This window comes from Taeniopygia guttata, chromosome 9, assembly GCF_048771995.1.
Source record: "Taeniopygia guttata chromosome 9, bTaeGut7.mat, whole genome shotgun sequence".
NCBI lineage: Eukaryota > Metazoa > Chordata > Aves > Passeriformes > Estrildidae > Taeniopygia > Taeniopygia guttata.
In genome coordinates, this window is record NC_133034.1 from 23,624,770 (window position 1) to 23,640,916 (window position 16,147).

Genomic DNA, 16,147 nt, shown 5'->3' on the forward strand with positions numbered 1-16,147 from the left:
GTGATGGACTCAAACTAGGTCTTGTTCCTTTTCCCCAGCAGGCCAAATCTGATGGAACAGATTATTTCTGGATGGTCTCAGCCTGCTCAGAGCTCTGGGTGTAATCAATAATTTGGAATTTGTGCCTCTTACCCCCAGACACATTTTCTGGGATATTTTTTTTTTCTTTTTCTGTGAGGTTTTTCTCATTGGGTTGATGTGATGTGAGCTCTGATGGAGCTCCCTGGCAAGAACTCTGGTTATATATGGAGTGAACATCATCAGCAGCTAAATTGTTAATGAATTAAGCATGAAACGTGTGGATGGACACTTCTGCTGATGAGCCATGGGGGTTTATGGCTCTTTAAGGTATCCCTCCTGTGTTTTGGTACCTCTTTGTCCCCCCAAGAGTGGCAAGGAGGGCTCACAGAATAAGGTCTGTGCAGGAATAGCAGGAATAGGATAAAAACTGCTGTGCTCAGCCTCCTCCTCTGGCAAATGGATATTTCTGGCTCTGCTGCTGGACTCTCCACAGGATCTGAGCCTCCTGGTTCTTGTCTAGATCCAGCTGGAGTCAGGAGAAGTGTGGTTCTAAATTAGGCCTGTGTGTGACTGCACTAAACACACACATCCCACACACCCCCTCCTGCTCCTCGTGTCTCTGAGCCTTCTACCTGTGCCTTGTTTTAGTTTTTATTTTCTTTGCAAATTTGATGGCTGTGGGGGAACTCGACTTCAGACACTAATTATGCACTGTCAGGATATAATTACTAAATAAGGCAATGCAGAGCATGATGTGGCCCAGCGAAACATCGTGAAGTTAATTTGGTTTTCAGGACTAAAATCTGAATTAGCTCACATTTTTCTCACGATAAACAAGGTCTGTTATAGAAATAATCACATTTATTTCCTGACTTTACTAAATATTCCTTCTATAAACTGCCTCATCTTAACATTGAAGTTTGAAGACTTTAAAGTGTGAGGGCAAAGCTTTATTTTGAAGCATTTCTTTTCCCAGCTCCAAGGCTAACATAGTTATCTGTCCCTCTGAATTGTCCCCAGCCTGCTTTAGGTGACAGAGCTGGATCTTTCACTTACAGTTCAGCCACTGAGCAAGGAGCAGATTTTCTGCACAGCTCTTAACGACCTTAAAGCCCTTGGGATCTTTGATATTCCCATCAAGAGAGGAAATATCAGGGCAGTTTGGATTTGTGAGGGGATGCTCACAAATCAAGGCAGGGGTGAAATTGCTGCCAGGACAGGAGGGGATGTCTGATCTCTGTGCTGTCAGCCCAATCTGATGGCATTTGGGCATTTCGAGTGGGAAATAATAAAACACTAAGAGGAATATTGCCATCTTTGCTGTGTGTTATGTGTGAATCAAACTGCAGTGAAAAACCTCCTGTTTGCAGAGGTACCCTAACAGAAATCACTGTGATAAATTACACAGCTTGTGCAGAAATCCTTGCACTTAAATTTTCGAGAAAAATGTGAGTTTAAAAAAAAATGTCTGTAGATCAGCTCCCAAGTTATTCTTTGCTGCCAGCTGAAGAAGAACTTGTGCAAACGAAGACACATTGTAATAATAATTTATTCTGGTAGTAAACCTTCCAAGCAGGAAGACCTTTTGCATGCAAAGCACATAAAACCCTGTAACTGAAAAGTGAGCATCAATATTTTATATAACCCGGTGTCACTTCATTTCTCCATCCATTAGGCACAGAAACTTGGGGAGCCTGCCTTGATGCTGTTCCTTTGTAATGAGGTTTCTGCATAATTATGAATACAGGAACCTTTTGGAGGAAAATTCAAGCTTTGTAACATGAATAATTGCTTTCCATGGATATTTTGGTTCAATGCCAGAGCAGAGAGCTGCCACCTCAACAGCAAAACTCTTGAGCTCTGCTCATCCCTGAGCAATCCTACACGTGACATTCGCTGTCTTCACTTTTGGAATTTTAGCTGCCACTTCCAAAGCTTTATTGACACAGGGAAAGCAAGCAAAGGCTGGAAATGTAGGATAGCATCAAACAAAGAAATAACGGATCCAAAGAAAGTTACTGTTTGTCTTGGAGGAAATAATTGTGGCACGTTAGTCTGGTTTAATTGCTGTGGTAATTTAAGTGACTTGTGTATCTTTGCTGTAATTATGGTGTCACTAAAGCTGCAAATCCTATAGAAATATTAGCAAATAGTGCCTTATTGAAGCAGCAGTTTAGGCAATTATGGGGTTCTCATTGGAGAGCAGTGGGATTTAGTCAGGGCAAGTTTCTGACATGTTTTGTGTTTGGTGTTTGCTGTAGTGATTCAGGGTGCAAAGGGATTTTTCCAAGGAAGTTGAGCAGAAGTGCATCCACACCCATCAGAGAATGGTGTTTGTATTCTTGGTAGAGCAACTAAAGAGCATAAACACCCATGAATTATACAATAATATAGTAATATACAAAATATAATATAATAATATACAAAAATATAATAATTAGAGAAATTGAGTTAATTGTTGAATGTTATCTATGTGACCATCAGCACACCAAAGAAAAAGAAAATGTAAGGAAATCTTTTTCCTTCTAGGTGTGAGGGAGTTCAGTCTCTCTGGAGTATCTTACAAGCTAATGAGTTATTGCCTTCCACTGATTTCCTTGATTCAGTGTATGATTTTATCTCTATCAGATAATTTTAAAACTTTCAGACAGCTGTTGATATCTGTGGCTTCTTAAAAGGCTCAGAGTATGAGCTGTGCCTTCCCTGGATGTGTTTTACCCATATTCCAGGAGTCACAACCAGAAAGGACCAAGAGTGATTTACAATCATGGTTTCATGCCCCCAGAGGGGCTGCTCTGGGATTTGGACACTTGAAGGAAGCCCCTTCTAACTTTGCTTTCACTGAATCAAACTCTACATATTTCCCCCTCCGTGACATTTGCATTTCAATGAGCTACAGCAGGGCTAAAATGGAGATTTTGTGGCAAGCACACCTCAAAAAACAGAACTGACCTCGGTGCTCTCAGCCCTAATTGCCCATAATTATACAACAAATGAGGAAATGGGGCAGTGTAATAAGATGCTGGAGTGAGACTCGGGAATTTCTGTGCTCTGCATGTTTGCCACCATCAGATATTGTATTTCTGCTGAAAGGAAAGGGAAATAATTGCCTAAATGTGGGCTAAGGACTGGAGTGGAGAAAGCTGTAAAACAAGATAACTGGGAAAATGCAAAAAAGGGAAACAGCCCTTGTGTTCCAGGGAAAGCTTCAGGTCTAGCAGAGTGGAGCTATTTAGAAGGCAAATATCTAATGGATTAAAGTCTCCTTTTCAAAGCCAGCTGCTTTATCTCACAGCACACACCTTCACGGGCCCTGAAAGCCTTCAAAATGCAGATTCAGGGTTATCGTGGGGCTTCCAGTCCTTCCCAATTTGCCAAGGTATTGTTCCATACATTTAATAAAGACTTGAGGCTCTCCTGACACCAGTCCTTGGTGCCTCGGACTCTTGCTGCGAGCAGAGGGGGGATGGATGATGTACCCTGGGAGGTGTCACGCCTTGGGGACACTTTGCATTAAACATTTTTTCCAGGATTTCCCCTGAGTTTTTATCATCTTTTCCCCTTTTTAGTTCCCTGCTTGTTGTTTTTAGTGTTGCTCGCTCCATGATCAAAGAATAAATAAATGGAGGTGTTTAAATAATTTGTTGAAGTGACATTTCGGTAGTCTCAGCTCTAAATCTCTGCATGGATTTCCATCCTCATGGTTCGAGCCTGACCAGGGCATCTCCGTGATCAAGGATTCCTAAAGGCAGCTGAAATAAATGTATATAAGTGTGTTTATATGAATAAATGTGTGCAAATATTGAGGAGGTGTCACTCCTGTAGAGAATCTTTCAGTTAGGAGCAGAACTGCTGAGGTGGGATGAACAACACCCACAGCCTCGCTGGTCCCCAGGCTTTGTTCAAAGTCTGACACTGTTTGATGCTTTCATTCCCACTCCCACTTGAATTACAAGAGACTGTAAAAATATCATTAAAAACCCCCAAAGAAATGCATCTTCCAGCGCTTGTGTTCGGAGAGAAAAGCTTGGAACCAGTATGATCAGAATCTGTAAGGTTTTGTGGTATCTAATGGCATGGTTGCATTTTGTCATGGAGGTTTGGAATCCTTCATCACAGGGATACAAAAATTACCCCTGGGTGCAAGTTTAGAGGTCACTAGGTGTTGGAACCCTGGTCACTGAGAATTCCAGACTTTCTGTGCTGCCAGGCACTGACCCCCAGGAGAACTCTGCACTGACCTGGGGCCGTGGAGAAGGTTCCAAAATGGAATGATGGAACTGGGATTGGGGGGGTGGAGTTTGGATAGAAGTGTGTGATAGCACAGGTGAAAACTCAGAGTTTAAGGGTTTAGAATACAGTGATATATCTAAAGCAAGATGGAGGTTTTGGGGTGAAGGCTGGTCCTTCTCATCCTCCTTCTCCTTCTCCTTCTCCTTCTCCTTCTCCTTCTCCTTCTCCTTCTCCTTCTCCTTCTCCTTCTCCTTCTCCTTCTCCTTCTCCTTCTCCTTCTCCTTCTCCTTCTCCTTCTCCTTCTCCTTCTCCTTCTCCTTCTCCTTCTCCTTCTCCTTCTCCTTCTCCTTCTCCATGGATTTGGGTGGTTTTGTGTAACTGGATTGAAAAAGTCCTCATTGCAGGCCACAGGTGGTTGGTTATTGGGTTAAAAGTAAAAATAATTTAGGTGTCTTTTTTTAATGGGACAGTTTATCCTTAAAATGCCTTGTAGAGAGAGCAATGGGGCTCCATTTTAGGTTTGTTGAAGTGCTGCAGAACTCAGGGTTTGTGAGACTGTGACATGGATAAGAACTAACAAACATCTGAGTCCCAACAAGAAATCCCATCTCATGATTTAATCCCGACCTTGGCAAAAAGAAGTAAAGACTCAACAACGAGGAGTTGAAATTCCATGGAGGTGACAGTGGCAATGAAGGTCAAAGCTGTGAACTTTGAGTTTTCCCACATTTTGGATGGTGTTGGGATGAGCTGCTGGGTTCTGCCTCAGCAGTGTCCCAGCCCAGCCCTCCTGGGCAGTGCTCCCTGAATTACCACACAAAAACAGGTGTAAGGAAATCACCTTCTTGGCACTGATGTTGTTTGTATCTCTCAGTTGTTATTACAAATATCTGAATATTAAACATGCACCCAAAGCTCCTAAGCCTTTAATCCTTTTGTTTTCCTACAATAACCATCTAGTATTTTTTTACTGGTAAGAAATGCAAAGCTGAATAATATCCAGCAGTATCATGTCTAAATAAGCAAAAAGCTGGCGAGGAATCAAGAGATAAAAACGGTGGCTTTGCTTTGTTTCCTGCTCAGGAGCAGCAAGGAACTCAGGAATTGGCTGTTGGACCATCTGCAGCAAGGACAGGGAAAGTCATGGGAGCAGCAGAAAAGCTCTGACAAAAAAAACTGCAAAGGGTCAAAGCCCTAATTTCATTAAGCAGCTCCTTTCAGAATTATCTTTTTCTCTCTCCAAAAGCTGGGGCATAATCTGTCATTTCAGCTTTTGTTCAGTAAAAACATGAAAAAACTCAGTGGAATAGGGTAGGAATGGTGGATAATGAAGTTAGGTCTTTATAAGATTCATTTTAAGTGTTATTTACTAACTGGAGGTTTTTATTCTTTTTATGCTGTTGTTGTTATTGCAGATCTGTAATTTCACCTTAAAAAGCTTTATTTTAATTATTAACCTATATAGTAACCTTAATTAAAAAAAAAAACAACTAAAATTTCTGGTCATAAAAATTTGCCTATTTACAAACCAAGAAATTAAGAGTCTCCAATTTTTTTTTTTTTCCTAACTAGCATTACAAAATCCATCCAAGGCTATTTTGGACCTGCCTGATGTATGACTCAAGGATCTTTGGAGCTGGCAGACTCCTGGGTGTCCTGGTGGTCTGTGCATATGTGTCTCCAAACTGGCACAAAGAGATCCTTGTGTCAATATTTATTTTATGTTATTGAGTCTTTGGACAGCCTAAATACAGAGGGGTGATTTGGGCTCTTGAATCCAAGACTTTCATTTGTCCATATTTGAATTATTGAAGAGTATCTGCTTTGCTTAAGCTCATCACATTTGCATTTATGCATTTCTAGAAGGTACAAAATTAATGATGTGCCTTGAGAGGTTTAATAATTTCCCCTGTTTTTAAGGAATCAAAGGAGAAAGAAGGACATTATTTAAAGGGATTTAAGACATGATGCATCCTTTCTTAACCAGTTCTTCAACTTAAGTTTCATAGGAAACAATACCCATTTTTTTATTCAAAACTTGATTCAAATTTAACTTGAATATTAACCTTGATATGTCCCCATGCAGAAAACATCTCTGCTCTTTCTAGGTCTGCCAGCAGGAGTGAAAATTCCTTTCTGCTGGTACATTCCAGGTAGGAAGGAACATGGAAAAAAAAATCACATAAAGCTGAAGAAGCTGAGAAAAGGACAATTTGAAATTAAACCTGACAGTTGTTCCCAGTGAAAGGACCCCAAAATCAGCACCCAGCAGCAGGCTTGGTCTGAAAAATCAACAGATTGAGAATTCAGATATTTGAGGAAGGAGGATAATTACTAATTTATTAGATTTCTTTCTGCTTGTTTGGGATTTTTTTCAGCTTTTCTGTGGTTGGTGTTTTCATCCAACTGCAAATGAAGAATTCCTTTCTCTCCATTTTGCCCCAAGCAGAGCTGGGGGGATGCAGCTGAGAGTCACTTTCAGCTTGGTGCATTATCTGGAGCCAGCAATTAGCTGGAAACCAATATTAATTGTCCTTTTCTCCTTCATTTACAGGCAGTGAGCTCTATCCTGGAGTGAACATTGTCAGCTACAAATGGCAGGTTCAAATCTCTTGTTTGTAGGATATTTCCATTCTGGAATATCCCTGATGTTCTATTACAGCTTAAAAAAAAATCAAAAAGCAGATGATAAATTTCGATCAAGTAATAATGTCAGGCACATTTTGATATTTTCACATATTTATGCATGAATGGCCAAAAGAAAAATTTTCTTTTTTTTTTTTTTGTGTGCAATCTTGTAATTTCTTTGTCAGTTGAGAAGGTAGATAATAAATATTGGCAATACATAAGACTTGGCTCCACTAAGAGCTACCCTTTGCTATCTTGAGCAGCAGCAGTTATTAATTTTCAGACATAATCAAGTGATTTATATTCATGATTATGGTTCAAACCATCCTGACACTTGTTCCTGCTACATCTGACGCCTTCTCACTTCATGCTTTTTGTGTTCAGCAGCAATTAAAATAAGAATGAGAGGGTTTGGGGTTTTTTAGGAGTATTGTTATAACATTTCTCCTCTGATTTCAGGTCTTACCCACTGAAGCAGTGGGTTCTGCACTGACTTCCAGTCATTATTTTTGTGTTTTAGAGACTCCCAGCAAGTCATTTCCTCATTTGCACTGAGAACTGCAAAGTGTGTTTTTCTTTCTATGCACTATAGATCCATTGGAATTCTTACCTTTGTCATCATTATCTTGATCACTGATCTCTAATTATCACTGGTTGACCTCATAAAAATTCATAAAGAACACTGGCATAAAATTTTAATGTTCATCACCTCTGCCATACTTCATTGGATCAAAAGTGGTATTGGAATAGGAATAAAGATCCATTGTTGAGACATAAAGAAACATATTTATCTAGAAAAACAATTTCTATACTATGTCTATTTGTATTTCTTTCAGAACTGCACATACTTCTAAAATGAACTTCAAATATGTTCTGTTTTTCCACAACAACGAAATGACTCAGTTGATATTATTTCTCCGTCTGTTTGGTAAACAAAATCAAAATATTTTGGTTGTCAATTACTATAAAATGAAAACTGCTTTTGTCTGAGTCGGAGCTCACAGCATCTGATCTCGAATTGCGATGTGCTTTGGGAAAATGACACAACATGGGATGAATCCAAATTTGTTCTCTCCAGAGTCTCTTTGGAGGAAAATCTGTTTCCAGTGCCTTGATGAGGCTTCGCAGCTCCTTGCCTTGCTCAGCTGAATGTCTGGAGGAGATTCCAGGACTCTAAAAATGGCTCATCCTCTTTCCTTGCTTGGATGCGGCCAGAGCTGGCCTGGAGAGCTCCCAGTTTGGAGAAGTGGGATTGCAGGGAGGAATGTGGGGATTCCAGGAGTTTGTTCCTACTGGATCTGTGCCAGACATCCTTCCATAAAAACAATTATGTTCCTGGCTGGGCTGGAAACGTGCCAACAGATTCTTACAGAAATTAAGGGCTGTAACTCTAACTTATATTAAATATTTGACACCAAAACAGTGAAAAACCAAATCTTATTAAACTGTAGACAAAGTATAAGCCATTTCTGTTTCCTAGCATGGTCCTGTAGCTGAAATCCCAATTTTTAGGCCTGCTGATTGAAGGAATGTCAGGGAGCTCGCTCTGCCCAGCTAACGAGCTTTGCACATTGTGTGTGATTTAATTAAAAATGGACCTGTTCAAAGCAAAGCAATAAATGTCTCTTTTTAAATTACCACATTTTTAACAGTCCCACATTTCCTAGATCGCTTTCCTGTGCCATTCTCTCCAGCCCAGCCTGCACCCCTGGGTTTCCAAGAATTCTTCTTCCCAGCTTTTTGTCAGAAAGGAATCAGCTTTGAATTTCTGAATTCCTGGAAACCAAACCAGGAGATGCTCCAGCTCCTCGCTTAATGGAGTTCTCATTGTTTTTATGGCCTCTCAGTGTCCCTGGCTGAGGAGCCTTCACTGTTCCTCCCCCTTGGAGTCCTCTGGGGAGGAATGAAAGCGCTCTCAGCTGGGAAAGCTGCTGGGAAACGCTCCCTGGAGAGCTCGGTGCTCCCTGGTTCTGCACTGTGGACGGCAGGGAAGCGTTCCCTGGCTGATGGATAACAGGTTTGTGGCACTGCCAGTTCAGGGAAGCACTTAAGCAAATGGTTTTATTGATGGCAGGAGATTGTTAAATGGAACTCGTGGAATATGCTGTGCTGGGCCCAGGGCTTTCCTGGAACAGTCAAAGGAAATAAATCAACTTTGGAAAACAAATATCCATCAAACAAACCCCTCAGGCTTCACCAACCACTGTCATCCTCATAACCCACATGAAACTATTTTGAATTTTTTACTAGACACTCACAGAGCAGCATGTCTAGCAATTTTTAGCAATGTTTCCAGCATTTTCTTGGACTTGGGTGTTGTTCCCATGGAAAGGAGGTGTTTGTTTGGAAACTCTGCCTGGTGCTCACCTGAGTCCCTGGGAGTGGGGGCATTGATCTGAGGGGAGATGGAGGGAGGGATGAATGATGGATGATGGATGGATGGATGGATGATGGATGGATGGATGGATGGATGGATGGATGATGGATGGATGGATGGATGGATGGATGATGGATGGAGGGATGGATGATGGATGGATGGATGGATGGATGATGGATGGATGGATGGATGGATGATGGATGGATGGATGGATGGATGGATGGATGGATGGATGAGAGAGGAAGGAAGGAAGGAAGGAAGGAAGGAAGGAAGGAAGGAAGGAAGGAAGGAAGGAAGGAAGGAAGGAAGGAAGGAAGGAAGGAAGGAAGGAAGGAAGGAAGGAAGGAAGGAAGGAAGGAAGGAAGGAAGGAAGGAAGGAAGGAAGGAAGGAAGGAAGGAAGGAAGGAAGGAAGGAAGGAAGGAAGGAAGGAAGGAAGGAAGGAAGGAAGGAAGGAAGGAAGGAAGGAAGGAAGGAAGGAAGGAGCCCCTGTGCTCTATGTGTGCCGTTGATTTTCCTTCCTTTAAGTGCTGACTGAGCAAAAGCGTCCTATCCCCTCTGTGGTTCATCAGGAAATATTCCAAATTTCTCATTCCTGGGGCTCCATAGGCAGAGCTGAGGGATGTAAGAATTGGAATAAATTCATAAGCAGTAAAAAAAGACAAGTGGCACTTCTCAGCCATTTCTTTGTTATTGAAAAATCACTTGTAAATGCTTTAATAATATGAATTGAAAACTTTCCTTTGGAAAATACAGATTTAATGTTAGAATACCACCTATCATTTGCAAGAAAAAGACAAAAACCAGTTAGATGTGAAGGATTCATATTAAGGTTATGATTGAAACCCCTTTGCTATAAAATGATAACATTTCTGTATTAATCTTTTTTCTTATTCATCTGCTTTTGACATTTATTAGTAGTATTCCTTGAAATCTGTTTATATTGTTTCGAGATTAATATTTTATAGTTAATTCCAATACAGATTTTAATGGTCATAAATATGATTCTCCCCTGCAATGTGTTCAACAGCTCTTTCCCTCATTTGGGAATGTTTAGCAACTTCTTGTGGTGATTAAACCAAAATAAAACACGAGGAACGTGAGGGCTCCACAAAGGTTAAAGTAACAAAGATATGGAAACAGAAGAGATTAAAAACCCCAGTAATGAAACTGGATGAGCTGTCTGGCGTTTCACAGCTGCTTTTCACTCTTCTGCAGAACCTGATGCTTCATGTTGAAGTCCAAAGAGTGTTTAGTCCAAAGAGTGTCTGTAATCTGCCTGAGTCCTGGCTGTGCCTGCCATTGGCCCAGGGCTTTGCAAACACAGCCGAGAACTGATAACAGCAGCTCATAAAGCCCCAGGTTTGGTGTTGAGCTTCACAGTCAGGAGCAGCAAATGAAGGAACCACAGGAACTTTAAGGTAAGGCTTTCATTTTGTTACTTTAATATGTATTATATTATTTATTCCGAGGTTCTGGAGAGTTTTGGATGAATGCTGATCACACAGCAGAACTTAGAAATTATAATGATTTATTTCCAATGGTTTAGGGTTTGGAGGGAGACCAGGAGAAGAAAGAACTGGAATTCAACAAGATAGGAGGCTTTAATGACAAGAACTTTAAAAATTTATACTTTTCAGAAAAATGAACATTAGTTTTCTTTAAGTTTTAGGATAATATCATCTGGGACAACACAGCAAGAAGGGATTTTAGGTTGTGATGGAGGAAGGGTGATGGGTTAAAAATGGCAGCAGGCGCATACAACAATTAAATTGTTATTTTGCACACAAAAAAGTTTATTCTAAAGTGTATTTCACTTCTGCAGATCATCACTAAAACATGTAAAAGTGTTCTGATGTGCCAGTGCAATGCACACGTGTTTCCGCACTTCCTTAACTAAAAGGAACCAATTTCTCTGTATTTAACTTTGTTTTATGAGGTTAAATGACCTTAACCACAAGCTAAATGCAGTGGTAGCTGCCTGTGTGTATTGCTCTGGCTACTGAGATTAGTTTTAATTAGTTTCAATTAATTTTAATCATTTTAATTGCTGGTGCACAGTTCAATGTTGATTGGTCTGGGTTGTTCTCTGAGCCAGCACAGCCCCCTTGGCTCAGCATGCTTTTCTCACCAAAAATATAAAAAAGGAATTTGGTAAAACTTCGTGTTTCCACACTTTTTAAGGCACTGGCTCCTTTGAGTTATTTCCCATATTTTATTTGTGATTCCAGCAGCAGCCACTGTGCCATGAGCTTGTACACAATCTGTTCTGCCACTGCACAAAAAAGAAATTTATCTCTGTCTTGCCTTCCCCACGTGTCCTGGACACGCCCTCAGAGTTTATTCCAGCTTTGTTATATTTTTAACAAATCAAGTTCCTCTTTTTTAAATTAATAACCTTGAAAAGAAAGCTTAGAAAAGGACAAAAGGGGAAGAAGAATGTATTTGGTTTCTCTTTCAGGAATTTTAATAACCTGTGGGAAACTCCATGGTTAATTTTAGAAGTAAATTTTTCTGTGTTAAGTGATTTGCAGGGACGAAAATACATTTCTCAGTGTGATAATTTCATAATCTGCACTGGGTGAATTATCCTGAACTGGAGACTTATTGCACTTAAGTCTTTAAGGAGAGTTTTATTTAAGCCTCAGGATTAGGTGATGCGGCTTAAAACCAGACCAATTTAAATGCTGCTAATTTAATAAAGTGGAAATGTAATTTACAGCTGTGTTTTACTTTGACTGATGGAGTTTCTCTGGGTTCCTAGATGGGCAGGAAGTTCAGTGGGCTGGAGCTCACTCTGATTGCCCTCTTCACCGTGGTGACGGTCATCGCCTGTGTCCTCATTGGGCTGCTGGCCACGGGGCACTCCGGGGTCAAATCTCAAGGTGAGAGCTTCCCATGGCTGCTGGAGGAGCAAAAACCCAAGTGGCACCTGGCTCAGGGCTTCCTTTCTCATCATCCAAATATCATTATCTTATCGTTACCCGGAGGTGAATCCTGGCCAGTCCTTCCTGCGGGTGATACAATCAGAGTTACCAGATACGGATGCAATAAATGGCATGAGTCAGGGTTTATTGTCATGAAAAATCTTTTATCTCTCCCTCCACTGATTGGACTTTCTATAGGGACATAGAGTTCAGATAATTTCAATTTTTGGAGTATTAAAAAAAAAAATAACTCTGAAAAAAATCTGCGTGATCCCTATGTGGGAGTGGCCAAATTGCATGGAACATTATCATAATCCTAAAATCCCCCAGTGTTTCTTGCTGATGCACTGATAAATCAGGAAACCCTTGTGTTCCATGGATGTGATGCAAAGCACCTGCTTTACTTCCAGTCCCATTTTATGTAATTACATTCACACACAGGGACTGGAGCAAACAGCTTAGAGCTTGGAGGTGAAAATGGCAGAAAAATTAAAATTATTGCTTATACAAGGTAATTTTAGTAAAACTGCCCATGCAGACTAATATCTGCATTTTTTTTTTTTCTGTTTCTGTCAAGAGGAGGAGGTTTTTTGAGCAAAAAGCACAAGTGCAGCTGATGCAAAGAGGCAAATCTGGGGGTCTGTGTCTATCTCAGTCCAGGGCACATCCCTGCACTTCATAGTCCTTGTTCCAAACACGAACAGCTCCCAAACACATAAAGTAACCTTCAGTGCTCTCTTTAATCACCTAAAGCTGCCCACCTTAAATTCAGTCCCACAAACCTGAAATCTAAAGGAGCATTTTAATGGAGGTGCTTTTCCCTGAGGCTCCAATTCCAGCTCCTGTGGAAAACTGTGGCTCAGGGGAAGAGGAGCACCACGGCAGCCCAGTTTAAGAAGAGAAAAGTTCTTCCAATTTTTAGCTTTGCAAGTATTTTCAATGAAGCAGAGTACATTGACAGAACTCACTGAAAAGTGGACTGACGGAATAAAATTATCAAAATTACCTACGTGCTTAAAAATTTACAGTGAAGTTTTCATATCTGGAATAATTGTGTGCCATTTTCCAGAGGTAAAAATGAGTGACAGAAGCAATGTTTGATAGTGATTTGGATCCCTGTTGTTGTGAGGGAATCAGGGAGCAGAAGCAGGTGCTGAGTTCAGAGGGAATCAAGTTATTCCTGAAGTTTAGAGATCCTGGTATTAACCCATTCCTTTATTTCCCTGACAGACTCGGACTTTCACCCACAATGTCCGAATACACCAGTAGCAGAGAGAATTGACTGCATCCCGGATCAATTAGCAACACAGGTCTGGTAACATTCTGGAAAATGCTAGAAAAGAGATTTCATCCCATAAAGCCTCCTGTTTATTTATAAAAATGTAATTTGTCTCTACCTGATCAGATATTTCCTTAACCTATTTAAATCTGTGATTTTCCCAGTGTTTGCAGGGGGGTTTCACTCCTGCACAATTATTTCAGCCCATTGACTGGAGGTCTGATTTCTCTGGTTTGGGGAGAGGTGGCAGAAATATTGGTCAGACATCAAACACTTAAAAGGGTCACCCTTAGTTTTTAACAAATTTTTCAGAACGGTTTCATTTGGTGTGATGGTCAAAAACTGGCATTTATAATAATTGAGAAATGATGGCCTTTGCTGAGATGTGCAATTTTACTGTGTATAAGCTGTGGGCAGAGTTTCCTTTCTGCAGTTTCCTTTCAGACCCACTTTGGATCCCAGTTTGGTTGGGTTGTCTGAGAGACCAGAGTATGGAAAAAACCTTTTGGCTTAAGAATCTCAGAGATAAAATTCCCAGTGAAAAGCATCATCTCAGGCTGGGTGAGGCTTGGAGCAGCCTGGCATGGTAGAAAGTTCCCTGCCCATGGAAGGAGTTGGAATGAGAGGAGCTTTGAGGTCCCTTCCAACCCAAACCCTTTCATGATTTTATGATGCCCTTTTTTTTTTTTCAGTGCTTTCACATTGAGAACCTTTCTGTAATAGTTATATAATAACTATAGTTATATAATACTATCAAATTATTATTTTTCATCTTTATTATGAATGTTCTTGTTTTCTCATGGATATCTGGATTTGGGGAGGTGCAGCTTAGGAGGAAAAAAATAAAATCCCAGTGTGATGTGGGTTACTTCTGTTATTCACAGAGGTATAAAAATTGTTACCCAGCTGTCTGAACCTCAGAGGAAATTCCCACCTAATTCCAGAGCTGGCTGTTGTTAAAGCCTCTCGTGCTGTGGGTTTTGTTATGATTTGTAGCTCAATAAAGTCCTGCAGGGGATGGGTTAGGAAAGATTCAAATCCCAGCCTGTTCCTCGCCCCTTCAGGCTCCATCCCTGCCCCAGGAACAGGCAGAGCACTGCAGGAGAAGCCACACAGACCATTTAAAGCTGTAATTACAGCCTTTGACCCAGTCACCCAACGTGCAGAGCTGCACTCCTCCAGCAGGAAGAGGAGCAGTGGTGCTCTGGTTGCAAGGCAGGCGGTGGGAGAGAAGTAAAAACAATCAAATCACAGCTCCCAGCACAAAAGTAGATGTAGATCGCAATGCTGAGGGTGGCTGATCTGGAATTAGAGGTAAAAGAAATGATTTATGAATATTAGTAAAGAGCAGGCAGCAGATTTGACAGGATTAGAGATAAATATCACCTTCACTCCATGAGGAAAGCCAGAATCCCATCCCAGAGATCCCATTACTGCTGTGCACATTTTGCCCTGGAGGTGATTTGGTGGTGTCAGGTGGCACTAATGCAGGAATCTGTGAAACTGCAGGTCCTGCATCACTTCTCTGCAGTGGTTTGTGTGAGTGGTTTTCAGAAAAAACAGCAGCTGGGAAGAAAGATTTGGCTAAGCTGCAAGGGTTAATGTCTGCCTTGAGCTCCTTGGTCACTGAAGGTGTCCAGGATGGAGCCAGAAAATGAGTAGGATTGCAGAAAGGAGGAGTAACTAGAAGAAAGAAAATGAAAGGAAGGAGGAAAGAAGGGGAAAAGAAGAGGAAGGCAGGAAGAAATGAAGAAAAGAGAAGAGGAAGGAAGAAAGGAAGGAAAGAAAAATGAAGGAAGAATGGAAGAAAAGAAAAATGAGAGAAGGAAGGAATAAATGCATAAAAGAGAAAGAAATAGATATTTTTTTTATTTGATCATGTGGTTGGTGAAGATAGAGTTGCTTGAAGAAGGAAGATATTTAGGATCTATTCACTGCTGTGGAAAATTGCCAGGAGGTCTGATCAGACAAGCAGAACACAGCAGTAAAACAAGAATTCCACTGAGCAGAGCTCGTGTAGGCCAGGCTGACACCTCTGAAAGCTCAGGGAAGGGGGAATTGTTGCTTTGGGGCTTGGTTTTTGTGCTTTTCTTCCCAAAATCCCCTGCTGGTGAGGCCTGTGTGGATGCACAGAGCAGCACATCTTGGTTCAGCACGTGGCCAGGCTCTTGGTGCTCAGTTCATGCTGTCCCCCAGTGGAAACAACTTCCTCGTATCCAGGGTAATTCCTAATTAAGCTTTGGGTGCTGGTATCTGTTGTGCTGCTTTTACAGCCCCCAGCCTGGGATCACATCTTTATTTATAGCAGATGATTGCTTTTACAACAGGCTCCCCAATGTCTCTGGTGAACTCTGCTCCTTCCCCTGTGCCAGGCACAGCCAATCCTCAGCTCCTGTGTTTACTTCCTTGTGCAGAAAGCTCAATATGCCAAAAAAAAAAAAAAAAAAAAAAATCTGCCAGGATAAGATCCAGCTGGAAAAAATATCACTGGACTGTGAAGGAACTGCTGAAAATAGTTGAAGAGTATTTAGGAGAAATAGCTGGGGAAGAGAAAAACGTTGCTTAGGAAGCTGGGAATGTGGATGCTTGAACAGCAGGTTTTAGGAAAATCAGTTTATTCTGCTTTTTCTGGGTTGGTCACTGGTCTGGGAAGGGAGAAGAGCATGGAAGTAGCAAATCTGTTC

General features: G+C 41.1%; 1 protein-coding gene across 1 annotated transcript in view; it reads left to right on the forward strand.

The window, feature by feature from the left end:
- The first annotated feature begins 10,542 nt into the window (after positions 1-10,542).
- The window catches only part of SI (sucrase-isomaltase), a 45,332-nt gene continuing 39,727 nt past the window's right edge, over positions 10,543-16,147 (forward strand). The window contains exons 1-3 of the mRNA XM_002194436.6: positions 10,543-10,678; positions 12,022-12,142; positions 13,415-13,494. Of these exons, the coding sequence (XP_002194472.6) occupies positions 12,022-12,142; positions 13,415-13,494 (201 nt within the window). The 5' untranslated portion in view covers positions 10,543-10,678. The remainder of the gene's footprint in view (positions 10,679-12,021; positions 12,143-13,414; positions 13,495-16,147) is intronic.